The 21459-nt window shown below is 37.5% G+C and overlaps 1 protein-coding gene across 1 annotated transcript in view; it reads left to right on the top strand.

Moving 5' to 3' along the window:
- LOC103482418 (contactin associated protein 2) overlaps positions 1-21459 on the top strand; it is a 167494-nt gene that overhangs the window by 21194 nt on the left and 124841 nt on the right. Inside the window, exons 7-9 of the mRNA XM_008438563.2 lie at positions 2364-2513; positions 13482-13644; positions 19945-20051. Of these exons, the coding sequence (XP_008436785.1) occupies positions 2364-2513; positions 13482-13644; positions 19945-20051 (420 nt within the window). The remainder of the gene's footprint in view (positions 1-2363; positions 2514-13481; positions 13645-19944; positions 20052-21459) is intronic.

Here is a 21459-nt window from a genome sequence, read left to right as displayed (position 1 = left end):
ATGTTTCTTTCAAAGTAAATTAAAATAATATATTTGTTTGGTTCTAAATGAAAATCATCCATTCTGTTCTTTAGCAGTTGTGTATCTTTAGTCCTGATCTGATCAATAGAACAAGACTAACACCAGGTAGAAATGTTAATTTCTGCTGAGTGTGTTGCACTCAGGACTGCAAGCACAACCCTAAAATAAGCTTAAAGAACATCTTACAATCACAACGTCTCATATCGAGGCATTGAAACTGACAGGAGCACAAACCCGTAGGTAAAAAGAGATGCAACGGATCCATTTCACCTGTCTGCACAGCGGTTGGCAGATCACACTTTCAGTCATACTGTGAAGGACTGACTCCCCGCTGTCCCATCAGAAACAACAAGCAATATTTTCACAAAATGTTATGTTTATCAGGGTTTATGCCGCTTTTCACTTGTCAGGGATTGCTACTTTTAGCTGTAGCATGCAAAGTGGTATTTAATTTAAGGTAACTACGGTGATTCTGAAAGTGAAGCCCAGTGGTAACATGTTTTAAAAATGCTGGTTAAATCGATGCTGCCGGTGGAGTTCAAGACTTTTCAGAATATCCAAAGGAGAGTGTGTAATACGTAAACACCTCTACAATCCCAAACGTGAGTGACGGGTGTAACGCACATTTCAAAATATGAAATTTGAAGTTCATATTGGCTTTCATGAGCTTACTGCTTTAAATCAGAAAGTACTGTACCACGGCTACAACTGATAAGATTAATATTTAAAGCTAATGCAGGTGAACCGATCAGAAGACAGTGGGTTTTATGGTGCCTATTGTCCATTGCATTAAAACTGTTATAAAAGGAGACGTGATGGAACTCAATGCTAGCAGGAGATTGAATCAAAACCAATACATAGGCAGACAGAATGTTATCAAGTCGCTTTCTACCAGAACCTATTCTTGTGCATGTTATCAGTTGCACAAAGCAGAGCTATTTTATTGTCTCCAATTATTTTTGGGTTCATAACCTTCAGAAATCACTCAAAAAATATCATTATCACAGTCTTTTCAGAGCAGTAAGAAACACTGTTGCATGTATTCTTCTGTTTTTTGAATATACAACCTGCAGTGGCCTGAGCATGCCCACTGTGATCACACTCACTGCAGGCGGGCATTTTGGCTCTTAATTTCTTTGGATACCGTCTGACCACATACATATCTACACATATACTGACACACTTGGACTCCCTGCTGAGGAGGGTTGATTAGTGTGGACTCCCTGCTGCTACGAAAGCGAGGGTCGTCAAGTGCATTCTGGGAAGAAATAAACAAGGGAAATGTGTGTCTGGGAAGCGCTAACGACTCACACAGATCCTGCCAGCACAAAGTAAAAGAGCTACCAAAAGGCAGCAGATGCTCTTACACATATGGTTCAAATTTATTGACATAGGCAGCATGTCAAGTCATGTCTATTGATTGGGAGGCGGACCTCGCTACTGAGGGTGATTTGCAGATGACCGTAACTTGAACGTTTTGCTGCAGTGTCCTCAATATTGATATATTACAATCAGACGAGCACTCAGCTGAATACAATTGAAAAAATAAAATTGTACTATACTCAAGGGACAGAGGAGATGGGTACAAAGATACTTGGGGGAGGAAAAAAAAAGAAGGAAAAAGTTTAATGCAGAAGAAGGAAAGACAAAGGTGCAAAGATGCAGGCGAGGATGGAAGAATGGATCGGTCTTAGTGTCACTAAAGGTGATGCATAGAGGAGAGGGTGAGGAGAGTGAGTGGGCTTCTCTTTCAGCTCCACTAGTAATACCCCTTGCTAAAACATCACTCATATTTAATGGACAGCTACAAGGGAAAGGAGAAAAAGGAGAACACATACCTTGTATTCATCCAGCACACACATGCACACCACTCTGATGTACACAGAGAATGACACACGTTAAAGAGAGAGATGCCCCAAGACTGGACGGTGCCTGTAGAAGGATATGGGATTGAAAAGGAGGAAGAGGACCTGAGGGGAAAACGTGTGCAACTGTATCTGTGGTATAAGTTGAAGAGCTGTTAGGGTTCACGATGGCCAGACAAACAAAAATCCCTTCAACGTGGAGAAAAATGAATGTTGTACAGAGTAGATGTTGAGAAAGATATAAACATGACCAAAATAACTTTTTTTTCCTTACTTTGACTATCCATGCGCTAAATCCATAATGATCCATCAAGTTTTAGTGTGACGGCAATCCTGACACATATTTTGCAGTAACTAGTTATTTGAAATGACATTACTTTCTTTCTGAAATATTTACCAGCCCTCTCCCCAAGAAAAGAAAATTGAATTCTTGTGTTTTCTAAAGACACATTTGTCACTTCCTCTCGATCTCACCAGGCTCGAGCCTCAACGATGGCCAATGGCATGCCGTACGCCTGGTCGCCAAAGAGAACTTTGCGATGTTGACAGTGGATGGTGAGGAAGTGTCTGCCGTGCGTTCCACCTCGCCTCTCAGCATCACCACTGGAGGAACCTATCACCTGGGAGGTAAGGGTGACCCAAACGCCATCACAGCAGGGTTGACGTGCACAGTGCACCGTTTTCTTCCAGGCCACATTCACTGCCACATTACACCACAGCAGCTGACAGGAATACACCCAAGAATAAGACGTTGGAAAAGTAAGGACTGAAATCTCACTTTTAGTTCCTTTTTTTTAGGTTTTCAGAAAAGGGGTTTCAAAGCATGTTTTATTTTAAGCAAGTATTTTTAATTGTAAATTAAAGATTAAATTTGATCAAAATAAACAAAATGAGCAAACGATATAAAAAACAAACATTTATGTAAATTTTTGCGTATTGCTCTTTCTTCTAGTGTGTCTTCAAAACATCCAGTTCCTTGCAAAAGTATTCATTCCTGTTTAGTTTTGCTCACATTTAGCCACATTGCCTATTTTATTATTTTGTGTGATAACCAACACATTGCATTTTCTAAGTAGGGAAAAGACGTGTTTTTGGTTACATGTGGCAGCATATTCTACAATTTGGTGTAGCAAACTGAAAATGGGAGCTCTTACGACTTTAAAGAATTTACTTCTTCTGGGTCCTCTTCTATAAAGGCTACATTTTTGGAGAAACAAATAGATGTTTCATCAACACACTGTTTATCTGAGCTTTGGATCTTTCCAGCTCCTCCAAAGTTTCCAAGAAGCTCTTTGCTGCTTCCATGACTGATGCACTGCTTGCCCAGTCTGTCAATTTAAGTGGGCAACCAGGTTTTGATTAATCTTTTTTTCAGGTTAATCAGAATTGAACATTGCTCTGTGAGATATTGAAAGCTAGAAATCTAGTTTTATGACCTAGTCTTGCTTTAAATGTCTCTAAATCTTTCCCGTCTGTTGTAATCCTTTGCCTTTAAAGTATTTTTTGTTCACCAATGTTCCTTCCAATTAATTTTTATGTACTATTTTTGTGTTGATTATTCACATCAAAGCCCACAAAATGGAAGTTTGTAGTTTGAATATGACTATATGTGTGTGGGGGCGTTGGGGAGGTGAATAATTTTGAAAGGCACTTTGTTTCTTAGATTGTAAAATCCCCACAGTCTAAGACAGATCTGCCACTAACTACAGCACTTAAATTTAGACTTTACATTTTCAGCTTTGTTGACATTTTGCTACTAGTGGATATCCTCTCCAGTGAAAACAGCTCAGAAACTACAAAATCACCACAGATCAATCCAGAGCTAGAATGAGCAGCATCTTTAATCTGTATGAATGAGAAGCATGCCAGGTTAATGACGCCAGACACCGTTATCTGTCTGCCAAACGATGTGTGTGCTAGGAGGCTCTGTATGAAATTACAGTAACTGAGAGAGAAAGTGTGGCTCTGATTGCCCCATCATGCCTTAGTCTCTTCTCCCTGGCACAGTTCCATCTCCTCAATCAAGAAAAACCTTTTCCTCAGACTAGTCAATAAGCATCAGGGCACTTTACACACACACACACATCAAGGTTCTTTTACATTGTTGTCCGATTACATTTTTTGCTGAAGTTTGGTGAATGCAACAAATCCATGTTGACAGTTTTTTTAGCTCTTTTTTTTAATGTGCAGCTTTCTGTACATTCTACAGAAAGCTGATTAAAAGGGAATCAACCCTTTTAATCAAGGGTTGATTCGATGGCTTTCATTTAAACCCTTAAAAGTTCTTCATTATTATACTTCAATCTAGTTTCTCTTTTTACTCCATGTCTATCTTCTCTTTTCTTTCCGCTCCCATTTTCTTCTTATCTCCAGTCTCTATTTTGATTGAATTGGTGATTGATTGATTTTAGTAAGCAGAGCTGTGAATCAATATAGGCTGAGCGGAGAGGATCTCTGTAATGTCTTAACTCCTCGAAGATGACATACCAGAAAGATGGATAAAAGAAGACTGTAGCTGCAAAGACAAATGTAGAAATGCCAAAGAAGGGGATCTATGCACAAGTAGCGACCTGAAGAGATTAAAACATTTCTATCGAGAAAACAAGTTAACAAATTAGACCAAATGAAGAAGAGAGGATAAGCAAAATGATCATTATATATGCATTGTAAAAGTGATGTGTACATCTTAACTTGGATACAATGAAAACAACTAACGTGTGACAACGATTTCTGAAATCAATATGTAATATATTTCAGAAAAAACATCCATTCATACATATAATGCATCACTACAATTCAGAGAACAATAAATATTTGTTTTTGGGTTTTTCCCCACTGGCAGAGGTAATACGAAGGCGGAAATAGCAGCAGCTGGGACTGGGGGCTTTACTTGTTAATTTTACATGACATAATGAATGCTGAAGAGCTGGGAGCCCGGTGGTAAACACAAGTTTGAATGCTGCAGGGGATACAAAACTGTGGACTATTACTACAAAGCAATTCTTAGGACACCAATTTTCAGACATGAAAGGGAATTTGTGGAAGACACTTGTGGAAATGCCGAATCCAAAAAAACCAACAAAAAAAACATCGCTTTCTAAACCCATTCACATCAAGCAGCACTTTTTGTTTATTTTGTTGATGTTTTAAATCTGACTTTAAAATGGATTTTAACAATGCCAAGCAATTTAATTGCAAATCAAACTAACAACAGAACTGCTACAGTGATACCTTGTGTCCTTTTGTCCACTTTAACAGATGTGGCCTCTTCTTGAATGATGTCCGTGGTGTTATCACCACTTTAGTGCATTTATCCCACCTAGGAATCTCAGATAATATTCAGCACTGCATCACGTTTACTGAACTAGAGTCATCTAGAATTACTCAGGGAAGGTGCAGAAGTGAAATGGGTAAATTTAGTACAGCAGATGAAGGTCATATACTATACATTTGTTTAATATTTTAGAATGTAGAAGGGACATGATTCCACTTTTTAACATTTGCTTATACTTTCCTGAAAACAATGAATAATGTTTCTGTGTTTTATCGTTTGGCAACACTACTTTGCTAGTGAAGTTATCAATTTACGGTCTGACTCCATTTGAGCAAGTGGGATACATTGATTTGTGTGTAAACTTAACCAGTGGCACGTGGATCAAACAGGGTGATACACAAACTCTATTGCTGCCATTCTTCTGAGCTTGCTCTTCATTTTTTAAACATTTCTCTGAGGTAGAGAAGTCAAACTCCAGTCTTCAAGGGCCAGTGTCCTGCAGCTTTTAGGTGAACACACCTGAATCACATAAATAAGTCATTAGCAAAACTCTGTAAAATGTCAGTGCACGAGGAGGTAATTCAGTTCTATGTTTTAGGTGTTAGACTTGGACCACATCAAAATGTTGCAGAGAATATCGATGACTGGAGTTTGAAAACTGTGTGTTGGAGACATTTATTCAGTCATTTTTGCTGCTAAATGACTGAATAAATAAACATATGAGCTCAACAACAAGGATATTTCTTTTTAATCTGTTCTGTCGGTTGTTTAACAATCAGATCCATGCAAAGTGCTAGCAATCATATTTAGGTTTCAAGTTTTCTGGAAACTCCTTAGAAATGTGGACTATGGACCTTGACATTAGTGTAGGGGACATCTGTGGTTAACGCTACATGCTTTGCATCGACATGGTAATTTAGGCTTGAAGACCTTCAGTGACTCCTTTTTGCATAAATTTGGACACAGTAGTGGTCTTTCCCAGAGTCCCATCAGATCACTTTTTGAAGCAAAACTTAACCCTCAGTGGGCCCAGGATTGCTGTTGTTTGCATATGTTGCTTGTGCATTACTCACAGATGTGTCAGAAACCCATGAGTACAAAGGTTCAGGCTCACTACTTTTGCATATAAAACATTTATAAATAATTGTGTTAAACTATTTAAAAAGATGTAATTAATTAATCAAAATTAGTGTGTACCCCCACCAGAAAGACAAAGACCTAAAACTCAGCACAACTGAAGAACTAAAAAAAAGACATGTTATGTATATGTATGTATGTATGTATGTATGTATGTATGTATGTATGTATGTATGTATGTATGTATGTATGTATGTATGTATGTATGTATGTATGTATGTATGTANGTATGTATGTATGTATGTATGTATGTATGTATGTATGTATGTATGTATGTATGTATGTATGTATGTATGTATGTATGTATGTATGTATGTATGTATGTACATGTCATCCACTGTACACACTCTTACAGTGTGTACAGTGGATGACATGACATTAAGTACGTATGTATGTACGTACATACATACATACATATACATAACATGTCTTTTTTTAGTTCTTCAGTTGTGCTGAGTTTTAGGTCTTTGTCTTTCTGGTGGGGGTACACACTAATTTTGATTAATTAATTACATCTTTTTAAATAGTGTATGTATGTATGTATGTATGTATGTATGTATGTATGTATGTATGTATGTATGTGTATGTATGTATGTATGTATGTATGTATGTATGTATGTATGTATGTATGTATGTATGTATGTATGTATGTATGTATAAAATTATGTACTTCTACAGTATACTTTTTGTACTGATCAGTACTCTTGGACTATCCCAACTCCCTTACAGCAACTTCACAATATACACTTCATAAATAATAGCATGAGTAATTTAAAGCACTGTCTGTGTAGGCTAATGTGCACTTTTTTTTTGCCTTTTAATTTGTCTGAACAGGATGTGTGGGTGTTTGACCAAAAGCCATGAAAGTCCACAGCACACAGTTGAACATGTATTTAGACCTCAGATGGAAAATCTGGAGCATTTATTTAAAACACTCCAACCCATCAGAGGCCAATTTTCATCCTAGAACAGAGGAAACCGAATAATATATCGAGTGTACAAAAGATAGTTTAGCCTTTAGCTTGCCCTCAATTATTCTTTCCGATCACTCAACTTGATGAGTCAAACAGGCCAGGCAAATTAAGCTGTCCTAAAGCTCTCAAACAGTCTTTCATCAGCACGTCCTGGAAGGGAGACATTACATTCACTGTGCCACAATTAGCAGAGACCCCTTTGTGTCATGAAGAGACTATGTTCTTTTCTATACATGACAAGACCTGAGATAATTGCTCTCAGTAATTTATGTAGGTTCAGTCATCCATGTAGCCATCTGCTTCAAATCACAAGGATTTAAGGCGTTCATTTGCTTTCAGTGGAACCTCTTATGTTGAGAGAAAAACCCAGCAGGAGCAACTACAGTCACCTTTTGAGTCATTTTAAAACTGTCTGTGCTTATTGTCCAACCACAGTGCTAAATCACAGCCTGATTAGTGTTGGCTCAAAACCGTTTGCACCTGGTCCCGTTCTATTTCTATTTATGTGAGGTTTCCTGGATTTTGGAATCAATTAAAAATATGCTGCGACTAAGCCTTTTAGTTGCAGCATAAAAGGCTTCATTTTTGAACCCCTTCATTCAAAAAATGAAGGGGTTTGTAAAGAAGAAACCCCTTCATTTTTTTGTCGCAGCTTGTTTGTTTTATTTTAATGGGGTCACTATATTTAATTCCTGTGAGTCTAAAATCTCTGTCATCTGCACTGTCCCGAGTACAAAGAAAATGTATATATATGAAAAATAAAAAAAATAAAACTTATGTTCTAGTTATTATTAATGAAAGACCTTTATAAGCAAGTGAGGGTCAGACCTGAATTCAAGGAAAGTTAGAACTGAGAGGTTTGGGCTAGTCTTCTGGTTCAGGTGACATGGAGAAGCAGCATTCAGGTCGCTTCTCCTAACCTGGAACAAACTTCCAGAAAAATGCAAAAAAGTCAAAACACTTAGTTTCTTTAAATCAAGACTAAAAACCCACTTGCTTAGGAACACCTTTGAAAAACAAATACATTAATATATCTGGTGTATATTTGATGCTTGCTTCATATTTGGTTACTATGTTATGCATTAGTCATGTAAATCACTTTGAACTATTGTGTTGCTGAAATGTGCTTGTTCTTTGTTAAATTAATGGTTTGACAACTGTTGCTTTTAAAGCCTGGGGTGGAAAATCTGTTAGAAGGGAGGAGTTCACCACATGTACCGCTTTGCTGACTCATGTGCTTTTTGACTATAGAATAACATCTCAGATGTACTTAAACTATAGTGAGACGTTTTTTTAAACATGTATTTATTAGTCTTAAAAACATGTATATAAATGTATTTACTTATGCAGATTTATTTATTTGATACAAAGAGTACATTTTACATGCGCATCTTTTACTTTTGAATTTATTTACAATTACATAAAAATAGATTGGGCTTTTTCTGTGAAACTGACTTCAAATAAGTAGAGAATGTAAGCTGAAAATATCCCAGTTAATATAAACTTAGACATGTAATGTGGAAATAAACTAAATTTTTCATATTTGGGCTTGCCTCCAGCCATTGGATGATTTTGGTATAATACATGTTAAGAATGCATCATTAAGCATTAGTGGTAGAGATAAAACATGTTGGCCCTGTGGTGGTTTGTGGCAAATTTGTGACAATATTCTATAAAGGGTTTGACTAATGGCAACAAAACGACATGAAACAAAATGAGATGCTGGTGATTGCAATTTTAAGATGACTTGTTCTGCTTTTGATATACTACTTCAACAATTGAAATGAAATGATTGGTTTTTATCAATGTTTTAGGCAAAACGTAAAATTAGCATCTTGACTGCAAAACCTGAAGTCCAACAGCAGATGATATTTATAAGACCCTATTCCAATTTTTTTTTTATGGCTCATTATGTTTTTTTGGTTTATTACTCATGTTGCCCCATCAGGCCTCATGAAAACATTTAGTTTAACTAGCTAGTTCAGTTCACAACACATTGAGTGCATTGGGTGAGACTGTTTGTACTCCCGTCTCACCCTTAACATTCATGCACTGCTGGATTACTGCAACAAATTTTATAAAACCTTATTTCAGTGTCAAGAAAACCATAGTATTACCTCACTCTTAGCATTTGTTTTTATAACTTGCCCTATAACTATAGTAAAATGATATCATGAAGCCTATAACTTGTACCTCGGACTTTTTTCTCCTTATCTTTGAGCTTCTTTTCTTTGATCACATGGCAGAGACATTTTATATTTAAACTCTTAAATTCTTTCTGTCACGCAGCCACTAGCTGATGTGAATTTGGAGGTGTTTACCCCATCCCATCAATATTTATATTTAAGAGACCTACAGTAGCTGTTGCTGGGTATATCCTTTGCAGAGCAGTGTGCACTAAAGCAGCCAAACTACCAAGAGAATTAGCATTTGGGATGCTAGCAGCCTGGACTGAGCAAAATATAGTGATGGCCTTGGTGTGAGGCAAGTGTGGCCAGTCGTGTTTCATATTGTCTGATGAACAATTATAGAACTGGTGTTATCTGGATCCATATGATTATGTGAAAGTAGAGGCCATCTCATGGGAATTTTTGAATCACCCCGGAAGACGTAGTTCAAGAATCTGCAAAGAGCATCTGCATTCCAGCTGATTTTAAATGCCTATTTGCTGTTAAACCAAGTGTGAAGGAGTGTTGGTAAAACAAAAGTTATCTGAGCAAATCTGACATTCTTCCTGTCATGTTGCTCTTATTATTGTAGTTGTTTTATTATTTGTTTTGGTATAGCTTTTTACATTCACTTGTGGTGTTTTGGCTGAGCACATTTATTATAAAAAAGGTCAAATGGGACATGCACGGTAACAAGCTTAATCATGGTATAGAAAGCAGGAATTTGGTGACAGCAATGACTATTGTACTACTTGTGTCATCCTGCGTTCTTCACAGTGTTGTTTTGTCCCCATTAAATGTTCATCTGATAGATAAAACCTAAATTGCCCATGCTCATTCAGAACTTATCTGACACAGATGGTGAGAGATTTATATTCCACAGCCCAGAAAAGGCCTGAAACAGGGAGTTTTACTTGACCTTTACAGTGTGATGTAATGAATTTAGAAGGCTTCAGTGCACCTGGGAGATAAGTAATCTCATCCTGGAAAGCTTTTTTTTTTAAACACTTGGGACATATTTGAAGGACTGTATTGTGTTAGATAATCCAGAAGTTACATTTAAACGAATAGAGGGCGAGGAAATGTGTTTTCACTGTTGAGATAGTTTTGGTACGCATATGCATTATGTGCCTGATTGGGTTTTAAAACTGGGGTGGGGGGATAGCAGCATTGATCCCATCACACACGCAAAACCAGATCTCTTTGGATGAAAAAGCAGAATCATAAGTTTGCACCACAACTTCCAAAAACAAAAAGTACTTATGTAGCTATTTGATTACACAAGGATCACCAGACCGTTCTGTCGTTCATTGTCTCCACCCTTCCTGTGTTTGAGAACCCAAAGTAAATTTTACAGAAAATAGTTTCTCATTCCCGAAGCTGTGCCTAGAGAAATAATGAAATGACATAAGACATCCACAAATTACATTTTTGAAGAGGCAGGACAGACAGAACCCTGTAAGAAAGCTAAGCTCTTTCTTCTGCTTGAACTGTGACCTATGGATACACTCATCAGAATTATCAATTATAAGATGCTGAAGAACATTCAACCGATAGGACTATATGATTAATGATGACATCACATCTCGGATCACTTCACTTTTAGCCATTTTAATGATTAAATACATTTGAAACTGTTGCTATCTTTTTATTTCTCATGTTGCAAATCATTTTCTGACTTTTTAAAGTACCATCCCAGGAAACTAATTTGAAAATTGGCATTTTTATCCCTTACGATTTTTGTTTACAAATTACAACCAAAAAACTTTGAATGCTTGAATTTAAATTTGATTTATGCACTAATCCCACATCCCCATCATTTTGGGATGAATTAGACATGATGAGGCTCTGCCATAATTATCAGAGTGTGAATCTTTGAATGCTTAATAGATGTGAAATGAAATCTCATGCAAAGATATTGAAATGTCACAATGTTTCTTGTCTGGGAGAAATCTATCTGCTTGGTCCTGACACCATCACTAACTGTACGACGTTATCTGTATTTGCTCATGGATATTTCAAATTATTATTTTTGTAAATGTTGTAGATTTTACCTAAAAAAGACTGCCCTCAAAAATAAATGTTTACTTGACACTTCATATTTTTGGGAGTAGTGTTTTGTCCCTTAAGAATCTTCCTTGAAAAATGTAAACACATTTTCTCATCAGAGCATTTTGGCAAATTTCCAGTTTGCGTCTTCTGAAATAGCGTCTCTGAATTAGTCGCAGCCTTGGCTGTGGCCTGGAAAATAGGAGCTGTTGTTCTTCCAGTGTGTATTGTAAAATAAGCTCTCTGGGCACAACAGGAAAACTGTGAACGAGTGCCAGGACGACTGTAGGGGATTACTGCTGTTGTTCCAGATACTGAACGGTGTTCTGGTCTGCGCGTGCAACAAATTAAAACCATACAATGACACAGATTTGAGAATAATGAGATTAATAATATAATCAGCTTAGTTAGAAATTGTTTGTAGCTTTATGTACCTAACAGTGAGTGTGTTTAAATATACGACCAAATGTATCTGAGGATCCTCCTTGAGTAGGACTGTTATATTGATCGAGATATTTTGGCACTGAAATACAGTAAAGATAATAGTAGCGCTAACTTGCAGATTCAGGTTTCCTTGTCGACTGCTGGTGTGAATTTGTGTTTATATTTGATGTAAACTATTCAACGTGTGTTGTAACCTTTGTAAACTGTATAAACATTCATGTGGTGGCTTAGATGGAGCATCAAAGCAACACATCCATGTCGTCTTTGTTCCTTTTAACAATGCATATCCATCCACCCACAGGTTCATGCATTACATCTCCCATTCTTCCACATACTCAGGATCCTTTGTATTCACAGGGTATCTACAGGACTCAAAAGTGCTGCCAACCAGCTGCTCTGTTCCACATCTTTCTCTCTCCCCCCCTCTTTTTCTCTCCCTTTACCTATCCCTCTCTTTCCTCTCTCTAACTTTCCACATGTCCTCTCTCTTTTTCCTCCAACTGCCTGTCTCCCACTCCTCAGAAATGACAGCAGGCAGGTGTGGCAAAAGGACAGACAGATGGCAAGAACGACAGAAGAAACTTTTTAGGCATGAAATGAAATAAAAAGATGTAAAGAATGAGCTTAATCTGGCAAAAACATGCACACAGTTACAAAGCATTTACTGCTTTTTAGTAAGCCACATGAACTTGAATAATGTTTGCAAGCAGACACACACACGTGCACAGTGTACATATGCCTCTAACTGTAAGCCTTTCTGATGCTTTGGCCTTGAGGCTGATGGCCAAGCTGGGGTGTATGACAGCTTATAACATCAGTATGATGGAGATGTCATTGAGCTGCTGTGTTTTATGACTTACCTCTGTGCTTGTAGCAGAGATTTAGTTTTAGGTTCTCATGTCAAATTTAGCACTCTGCCTTTGCTCTGCAGAGGCACTTCATTATTCCATGGGAAAGTGTACTCAAATGTGTTGGAGTAACGCTGGTTATGATGTTTCAATTTTTGTACACTTGTGTGTGTGTGTGTATGCGTGTTTGTATAATCTCAGCGCACATAAAAAGGATAAGTATAGAGACTTGTCCTACACTTGTTCCCGATTTAGTCAAGGCCCAGTGGTTCTTCTGGATGGGCCATTGACTCCTGCTAGACCTTGTCTGTAATGTCTAAAGACAGAATCCTGATAAAGGTTCATGGTTGTAAAAAAAAAAAGAAAAAAGAAAAATGACATTAACTGGCCACTGATATGGTCTGTTGTTCCTTCTCAAGGCTTATGTTCTTGGTATGTTTAATGTCTATACCTCTGCTGAAGGTTTGAAGTGGTTGATCAAAAAAAAAACAAACAAAAAAAAACACAGTGTTCTTCCCACAATCTTCCTGCTTTGTTCAAAACTGCCAGTCACTTTGTTTGTGTTTCTGTTCCAACTTGGATGCTTTTTAGGCTTCAGCTTTGTTGATTTTTTTTTTCTTTCATACAACACTTTCCATATTTTGCAGCAATTAAAATATTCCTGTAGTATTGTATTATATGGTGACGTTGCTTGTTTCCAGGGTACTTTTTGCGAACACCGCTGCCACCATCCCAGCGATCCTTTCAGGGATGCATGCAGGCGATCCTGGTAGACGACCAACCTGCTGATTTGCATGCAGTGGAGAAAGGCACAGTGGGAGCATTTGAGAATATCAGCCTGGACATGTGTGCAATCATAGACAGGTAGGAACAATCCACTGCTACCTGCACAAACACACACCCACACACAAACACCTTACAGTTCATGAAAGAGAAATGGACAAATAAGAAAGAGCACAAACACAGTAGTGTCATAAATCAGGAGTTTTGGAATGAAAGTCACAAAGCAAACAATACTGTTTATGTAAAACCTTTGAATTTGATCCTGAGACAAATTAATCAGAGCTTTCTTTGTCGTCTGTGCAACATCAAATGAATTATGTTTATATGTGGCTCATTTAAATGCACTTGTCAGTCTGATAAATGGATATAATTTAAAGGGTGGCTTCATGGTGTAGGGGGAATGTGAGCAAGTGCTATCTGCTTTCATTTTAAAGCTATATCACATATTTCACCCTTTGGAAAAAGGCTGTGCGATCTTAATCAAGCATCAAAAATGAGTCACATAGTTCTCCATCTAATTGGGGAAGTGTAACTTGGCAAGCGTCGGATACTTTTTGTGCCATTTCTCAATGTTGTCAACAACTTCTAACAAGTTGTTGACATTTCAGTTTGATTCAGTTGTTTATCTATTGAGAATATTGTTGTTTGCCAGAAAGGTTAGAACAGGTCATTTTAACAATAATAGATCCTTCATCTTCAGTTCTGTGAAAACATATGCAAATTTCTTGTGTTCATGCGGATAAAAAGCAAAAACTTTTCTGAAGCAATCTAACCATTTAAGTACCAGTAATTCCCTCTAAACCAGATTGTTGGCCTAAGAGTGTAGCATAGTCGGCCACAACAAATGCCATTAAGCTTTTGTGGCATCTGGCAATGAGGAATCTAACTCATTCATTTGTACCGTATTTTCCGCACTATAAGACGCACCTAAAAACCTTCAATTTCCTCAAAAGCCAACAGTGCGCCTTATAATCCGGTGTGCCTTATATATTGACTAATATTGAGCCACAACTGGTCTAGCAACTACGGTAAGCAGCCACCGACTTCATTTTCGCACGTAGAAGAAGAAGCGCGCGGTGCATGCTGGGATAGTTGTCAGAACACTGGTTTGTTAACAGGGCTGTGCAGAAACCACTAAAGGGGCAGATGCTCAACAAAAAAAAGGGCACATCTAACCACATTCTAGGCCAGAATATTAACAAAGCCTCTCAGGTTTCAGAGTTTAATAAACAATGATAAATTACAAAATTGTGAGATATACAATCAAAGCTAAGGAAAATCTCAATATAGAGCATACAGCTATGCCTATGGTAGATATTTTATTAGTCATTTCTTTCTGCAGGTCCATTTTGTTATAGGAAAGTATTGCAATATTCAAACCCGCAATTTAGCAAGATATGTAAAAATTTAATTGTTAATGCATGTCACCATGAGAAAAGCCTGCTGAGTTTTTGTTTGTGACTCAAAGTTTTGCTTGTGATTCTCACATAATGGCAGGGCCCAAAATCGCAACAAAAGATTTCTGATGTGTGCAAATAAGTTTGTTTGGCAAATACATGTTTAAGTTCACAAGACCAAAATGAGTTATTTAATTTTACAAAAAAGTTTTTTAAACAAAACTTAGTTTAAAAAAAGGAATCCTTACAATTCCAAAAGTTTTGATTACAATTTTATTTTACTTAACTGAGGCAACATTTTTTTCTTTCATTGAATAATTGGGAAACATTTTTAACTGCATACTCTGCAAACCAAACCCTAAACTTACTTAAAGTCTGGATTGAGTTTTTTCCCCTTCATTAATGACACTTTTATTACATACATTATATCTATCATGGTAGCTCAAGGTAAGTTATTTTTAATTCTAAATGAATATCCTTGTTGGACTATTATTTAAGTGTTATTCTCCTTCAAGATACATTTACCTAACACTGGAATAAATGCAATGTACATTGTGCAACAAAGGGAAATTAGAAGACATAAATCCATTATGGAGATGATCGGTTTTGGACGGGCGATGTGCCCTTATTGCATAAGCAATACTGAAGAATGACTGCTATCATTAACAATACAGGGTTGAAGCTTTTCAGTTATCTTGCTTTGCTAGCAAAGTCGTTGGCTAGCAGCTAGCTAATAGCACAACAACAGCCTACTGTCTGTATAATAAAAATACTGAATCGATAGTTAAGAACAGTTTCTCCTCACCTGGCTGTCTCCTCCCGCTCAGTAGTTCTTCAAAGAAAGGCAGACATAGAGGCCATTCATTGTCTGTCGCATTTCATTACCTCTCTGCTTAAACCGCGACTCCGAGCTGAAGCAGAAACGATACGCTCAACGTTTTCTATCATTTGACAATTAGCAAGCCTACTCCACTTTATTCACCAAAAACTTTTTAATTCACCAAAAACTGTTCTGTAATCTGGAACGTTCGCTACGTTGAGCTCCGCAGTTAGCCGCCTTATCTCACTGCGCGAGAGGCAACTGCGTCATTTGTCATGGGCAAAAGGTCAAAGGTAACAAGGTAACCGGTGGGCTTATTATGTTGTACAAAAATAAATAAATAAATAAAATATTTTAGTACATGTTATTATGTGTCAGAAGAGGGCTTAGAAATAATAATACCCAAAAAAGAAAATTGACCAAAAGGGCACTTGGGGGTAAGGAGCAAAAAGGGCAGGTCCTCAAGCACCCCTATCTACACGAACATGCTGTGCGCGAACGGAGAAGGGTGACCATCGTCTGACCACGCCCCGGCCTAGTTGCGGAAGGCTCTCTTCGGCGGGGGAAGAGAGACAGAGACTGCGGCGGCAGCGTGTCGGTTGGTCTGTGTTACCCAGAAAGCAGTTGGGCACAATATCGCAACACCAACACCGTGAGTGAAACAATGACTGGGGCAGCCTACTATATAAAGCACTCGGGGACCGCTTCTTTATTATTACACATACACATTTGTAGAGAACTGAACAAATCGCGTCCCATAGCGCCTATTCTGTGCGCCTTATAATGCGGTGCACCTTATATGTGAAAAGGTTTTTAAATAGGCCATTCGTTGAAGGTGCACCTTATAATCCGGTGCGCCTTATAGTGCGGAAAATAGCACATTCCTGGTATGAAAAGGTTTTTGAGAATAAACGTCCTGTTCACAGTCAAATCCCAACATCTTAGTCATTTTTTGTCGTCCAGATTTTGACTGAACTACTGTACACTAAAACATTCATTATATATATATATAACATACTCCTCCAGGATTTTCTGGTAAATAACAGAATTCCTCTGGACAAATCGTCCAGATCCTGACATTGCGAAGTAGCCCCAGATATTCACCCAGCCAGCAAGATACTGTGTTAGCTTTATGCCAAATTTACACAAAATGTTACCGTCCTCATTACACAAAACAAAAAAATTCTCAAAATTGAGGTTTGCCTCAGTTTGTTGTAGTTTATTTTGTTTTCTGCTGAATAGTGAATGTTCCCTTAGAGTAATTTTGGGAGACTGGCCATGTCTTCTTCAAGTTTTATAAGCTAATATGCACTGGTCAAGAAAGTTTTGTGTTCATGTAAAAAAAAAAAAGAAATTAGGGAGATGACACTTGGTGCAACCACCTGTTATTGAAAACGTCACCGTTTCCGTTTCCGATTATGTATCAAAAATAACTGATAACCGATGTGTTTATCTTTGTTCCAGATAGCTGTGTTGTTGTGTGGCTACTTGTTGCTTGAAACAGACTGACTTAGTTTCTTAAAACATCTTGTAATGATCGGAAAATAGCCAGGTTTCTGTCATTATAACTTGCATTATTGCCAACCTCTGTTACTTCAAAAGTTGTGTATCAGCAGTGCACTACTTCAGGTGGGCCTTGTTCTGCCACAGAAGATGAATGGACGCTGTGTTACCATCTAACTAATCAGAATGTCTTTGAAGGCAGTTCAATGGGCCTGTCTGACCTCCTTTTGATCAATGCCGTTCCACTGTGGGTTTCTGTTTAGACTGAGAAATAAAAAAAACACACACACAGAACAGCCGAATTCTGCATCCTGCAGACACACAAAGCAATGCACACGCAATTTTCCACAATATCAATGTTATTCTAAAAGGGTGATACAGCAACACAAGCAGTAGGAGAAAAAAAAACTGAACACAAATCCTACATCAGCTTCAATCTCCCCATAGATTTTTCTCTCCTCTCACACAAAGCCCAGAGTAGTTAGTATGGTTCAGTGCTCCCAGTTCGCTAAGAATAATGTCTTTTGAAATTGTCAGGACTTGTCAATTGCAACCCATTGTGCAAGCACAATGACATTTTATCTCGGCGTCTTTGCCTGCTGAAGCTGTACTGAGTTTTGTAAAGCAGGAGCACAGTTGTTGTTTTCTGCAGCTTAGGAGCTCTTAAAGGTTTACTGTTGTATATAGACACGTGGGAAAAAAATAAATAAATAAAACTTGTATTTCAGCTTCATCATTACAGGCGGTGTCTCTACAGTTGCCATCTTGTTTAGCCATAAAGACAGAATGCCTGTGTGCTCTTAAACGGCCTGATTTCCAACTTGGCCAAGAACGTGGCAATTTCAGAGGAACCCTGCTGCTCTTTGACTCAGTGTTTGTGTTGCTTCAGCTGGCTTTCCTCTTACTTTCATAGCTTTGATTCATTAAAAAAATCAAGCCCCAGCTACATATCGTGTGCATGGGAATGTTTCCAAGAGTGCCCCTAGATCTCTCTGTGTGTGTGTGTTTGTGTGTGTGCGTGTGCGTGTGCGTGTGTGTGTGTGTGTGTGTGCGTGTGTGTGTGTGTGTGCGTGTGCGTGCGTGTGCGTGTGTGTGTGTGTATACACACACAGTTCACTAATTGAAACACATTATATGTAATATTAAATAGAAGGATGTTTTCGAGCCATTATTTCTGTTAGGATTACAATATTACATTTGATAAAGAAATATGTGCTTAATGAAAGCTAGAAATGTGCTTTTAATCTGTTAAATGAACCTCATTAGAGCACATTTTTTTGTTTCTACATTTTTTATAATTTATTAAATATGATGTCTATTAATATGTGCATTTCTGTACATACAGCCTCATTAATCAATTTTAGAGTTCAGTACTCTACTCTTGGAAACATTTGATACGCTGATGTGGTTAAAGCACAACGGAAAAAAACTAGTGTGAAAATTTCCATGCGGGACAAAAAATGTAGGTTCTTTTTATTCATTTGCAAGAATTATTTGGTTCTTTCCTAAATACTGGAGAATGTTGTTACCTGTTCTTATAAACTAATTGTTTAAAAAAAATCAATAAATGAAATGCATTTAGCACATTTCAAACATTACATCATAAAAGCACAAAGTCATAGAACACACAGTCAACAATTTACCCATTACATTTTTCATTACACATCAAAATGCTGGTTAGTGTTTCATTTATTATAGTTCAAAAGCAACTCCAAACATCTGGGTTTTTAGTCTCGATTTAGAGGAACTCAGTGTTTTGACTGTTTTACAATTTTCTCGACATTTGTTCCAGATTTGTGGGGGATAGAAGCTGAATGCTGCTTCTCCACGTTTGGTTCTGGATCTGGGGTTGCAGAGCAATCAATAAAGTATATTCTATTCTATTCTGTCATGTTGTGGGACGGCATTTCTTCCCCATTAACGGGAAGACTAGTCAGACGGTATTAGATGGTTGAACTAAATGCAGCACTCCTGGAAGAAACCTTGTTGAAGAAAAGAACATGTTTGAGAACAAATCACATTCATTGGTTAGAATGACCCAGTCCAGACACAAATCCAGTTGAGAACTTGAAAATTGATGTTCAGGTGCTCTTCATCCAACCCAACTGAGCTTGAGGGATATTTTTCAGAAATGTAATGATAAAGTTCAAGAACTGTTAAATATTTCTTGCAGGCCCTGTATCTGCTGTTGATTTAAAAAAAGCTTAGGTCAGTGAAACACTAAAACCAAAATACCCTTTCAATTTAGACGTTTTTTTATTATTTTGAAGGAGTTATTGGTCAGCCTCCTGTTGATCCAGGATGGATTTACATTGTAAACTTCTGTTCTTCCATAACAGTGCACTCACAATTTCAGAATACTAAAATGTGCAAATCCCCTGCACCGCTGCGCAGAAAATTGTATGTTTTAATAAGCAATGTTTTCCATAAAGTGCTTGTGCAACTACATGAATGTTTTGAGATTCACAAATAATTATTCACTTTGGAATTATGTACTATGCATCATGTTGGATTTTATAACCGTGTAGTTTGTTCACATCCACTCAACCACTCATATCGTTACAAAGTAAATTGTGGATATATTAAATGTGTTTCTGACTTGTGTAGCGATACGCCAGCGTGGCCTGTAAATATTTCTGAGCTCTGTCCACGTCTCTGTAGGTGTATGCCTAATCACTGCGAGCACGGAGGCAGGTGTAAACAGACATGGGACAGTTTTAGTTGTAACTGCGACGGAACAGGATACAGTGGAGCAACCTGCCACACATGTAAGTAATGTAAAGTTACACCGCTGTGTTTCTGTCTTTTTGTCTTTCTCCATGATAATATGTGCTATGTGTGTGCATTTGATTTTTTTTTCCCCTTCCATTTGCGTTTGAGTGATTAAGCTGTCTCACAGTTCTCAGCACAGAGACCGATAAACTTTTTGAAGTGTTTCGATGCCAAGCTTGTCCGACTGCACTGTTTTGTTCCCGTCAGAGAAAAACGAATCCGACTCTCAAAGCCGCAGCACACAAAGCAAGCAAGAATCAGAAAGAGCATTTCAGAAGCTTTAAATTTTGAAAATGTCACTCTTTCTCCCATAAGCCACAGATGTTCTCTTTTAAAGGGCAAGAGAGAAAAGTTGAGCATCCATTTGAGCTAAAACAGCAGATGATACAAAATCTCTGAAGGTTGAACAGGGAAATAAAGTGGAGAACTTATTCTTCTGAATGTTAGATTGTTCCCAGACTCATGAGTTGGAATCAAATCAAATGGCACATTATCAAAAGATAATTGATAATTATTTTTTGATAATTGATAATTATCTTTTGATAAATGCTGGCAAGCATTTTAGTCCTTGTACGTTTTGGCTGTTCAGCAGCTGTATATTTCAGTTTATTCCACTCTTAAATTCAGTGTGTCTTTTTCATGATGTGAAAATTAAAGCTGTATGATGCAAACTACAATCTAAATTTAGCTCATGTTCAAATTATCATTAGAGACAGGTTTGCATTGTGTAGTGCATGTTGTGTCAGTATTTCTATTAAAAAGCCAGAAGCAAAGCAAACTACAATATTGGCATAAAACTATAAAGTTGCAGGTTAAATGTTCTGGTTCAGCCAATAAGATGTGGGCAGGCAGAAAGAATTAATAATTCTCTTCCTTTCCCTCAAAGCAACCAATTGGGCACAGGACTCCAAATATTTGCCTCGGTGCAGCTGGTTATTGGTTGAGATGGTTGTAGGTGTTTCATTTTACTGTGAAACATCACATTGCTTTGAAATGTCACTGCAGTTCTTGAGCAAGAAAGAGTGATAGCCAGGAAGAGCAGCAGAGCTCCAGAGTGTTCAGTATTAGGCACTGTTCATCATTCAGTTTCTGGAAATGGAAGCAGGTCTCAGATTTCCTCCAGCTTGGTTTTTGTCATTTGGTTAATCTTTTGCCCACTAAGTTATGAAGGACTTAGATTAATAGAAAAAAAGTTAATGGTGTTACTGATGAGAATGCTGGTATTGGGTATTATATCAAATCCATTTGTACAAACAGCAATAGATATTTTGTGATTTACCTGACATTGTTAGCATCAGATATATTTTAAGTGTTGGCTATGATCTGTAATGGTCCATGTTAAATCCCAAAGAGAACAAGAGAGATGTTTAATTTTGAGTTACATTTGTAACTCAAAATTATATA

This window comes from Poecilia reticulata, linkage group LG20 (genome assembly GCF_000633615.1).
Source record: "Poecilia reticulata strain Guanapo linkage group LG20, Guppy_female_1.0+MT, whole genome shotgun sequence".
In the NCBI taxonomy this organism is placed as follows: Eukaryota; Metazoa; Chordata; class Actinopteri; order Cyprinodontiformes; family Poeciliidae; genus Poecilia; species Poecilia reticulata.
The sequence above is the reverse complement of the archived record's forward strand: the minus strand, read 5'-3'. Positions and strand labels throughout refer to the sequence as shown.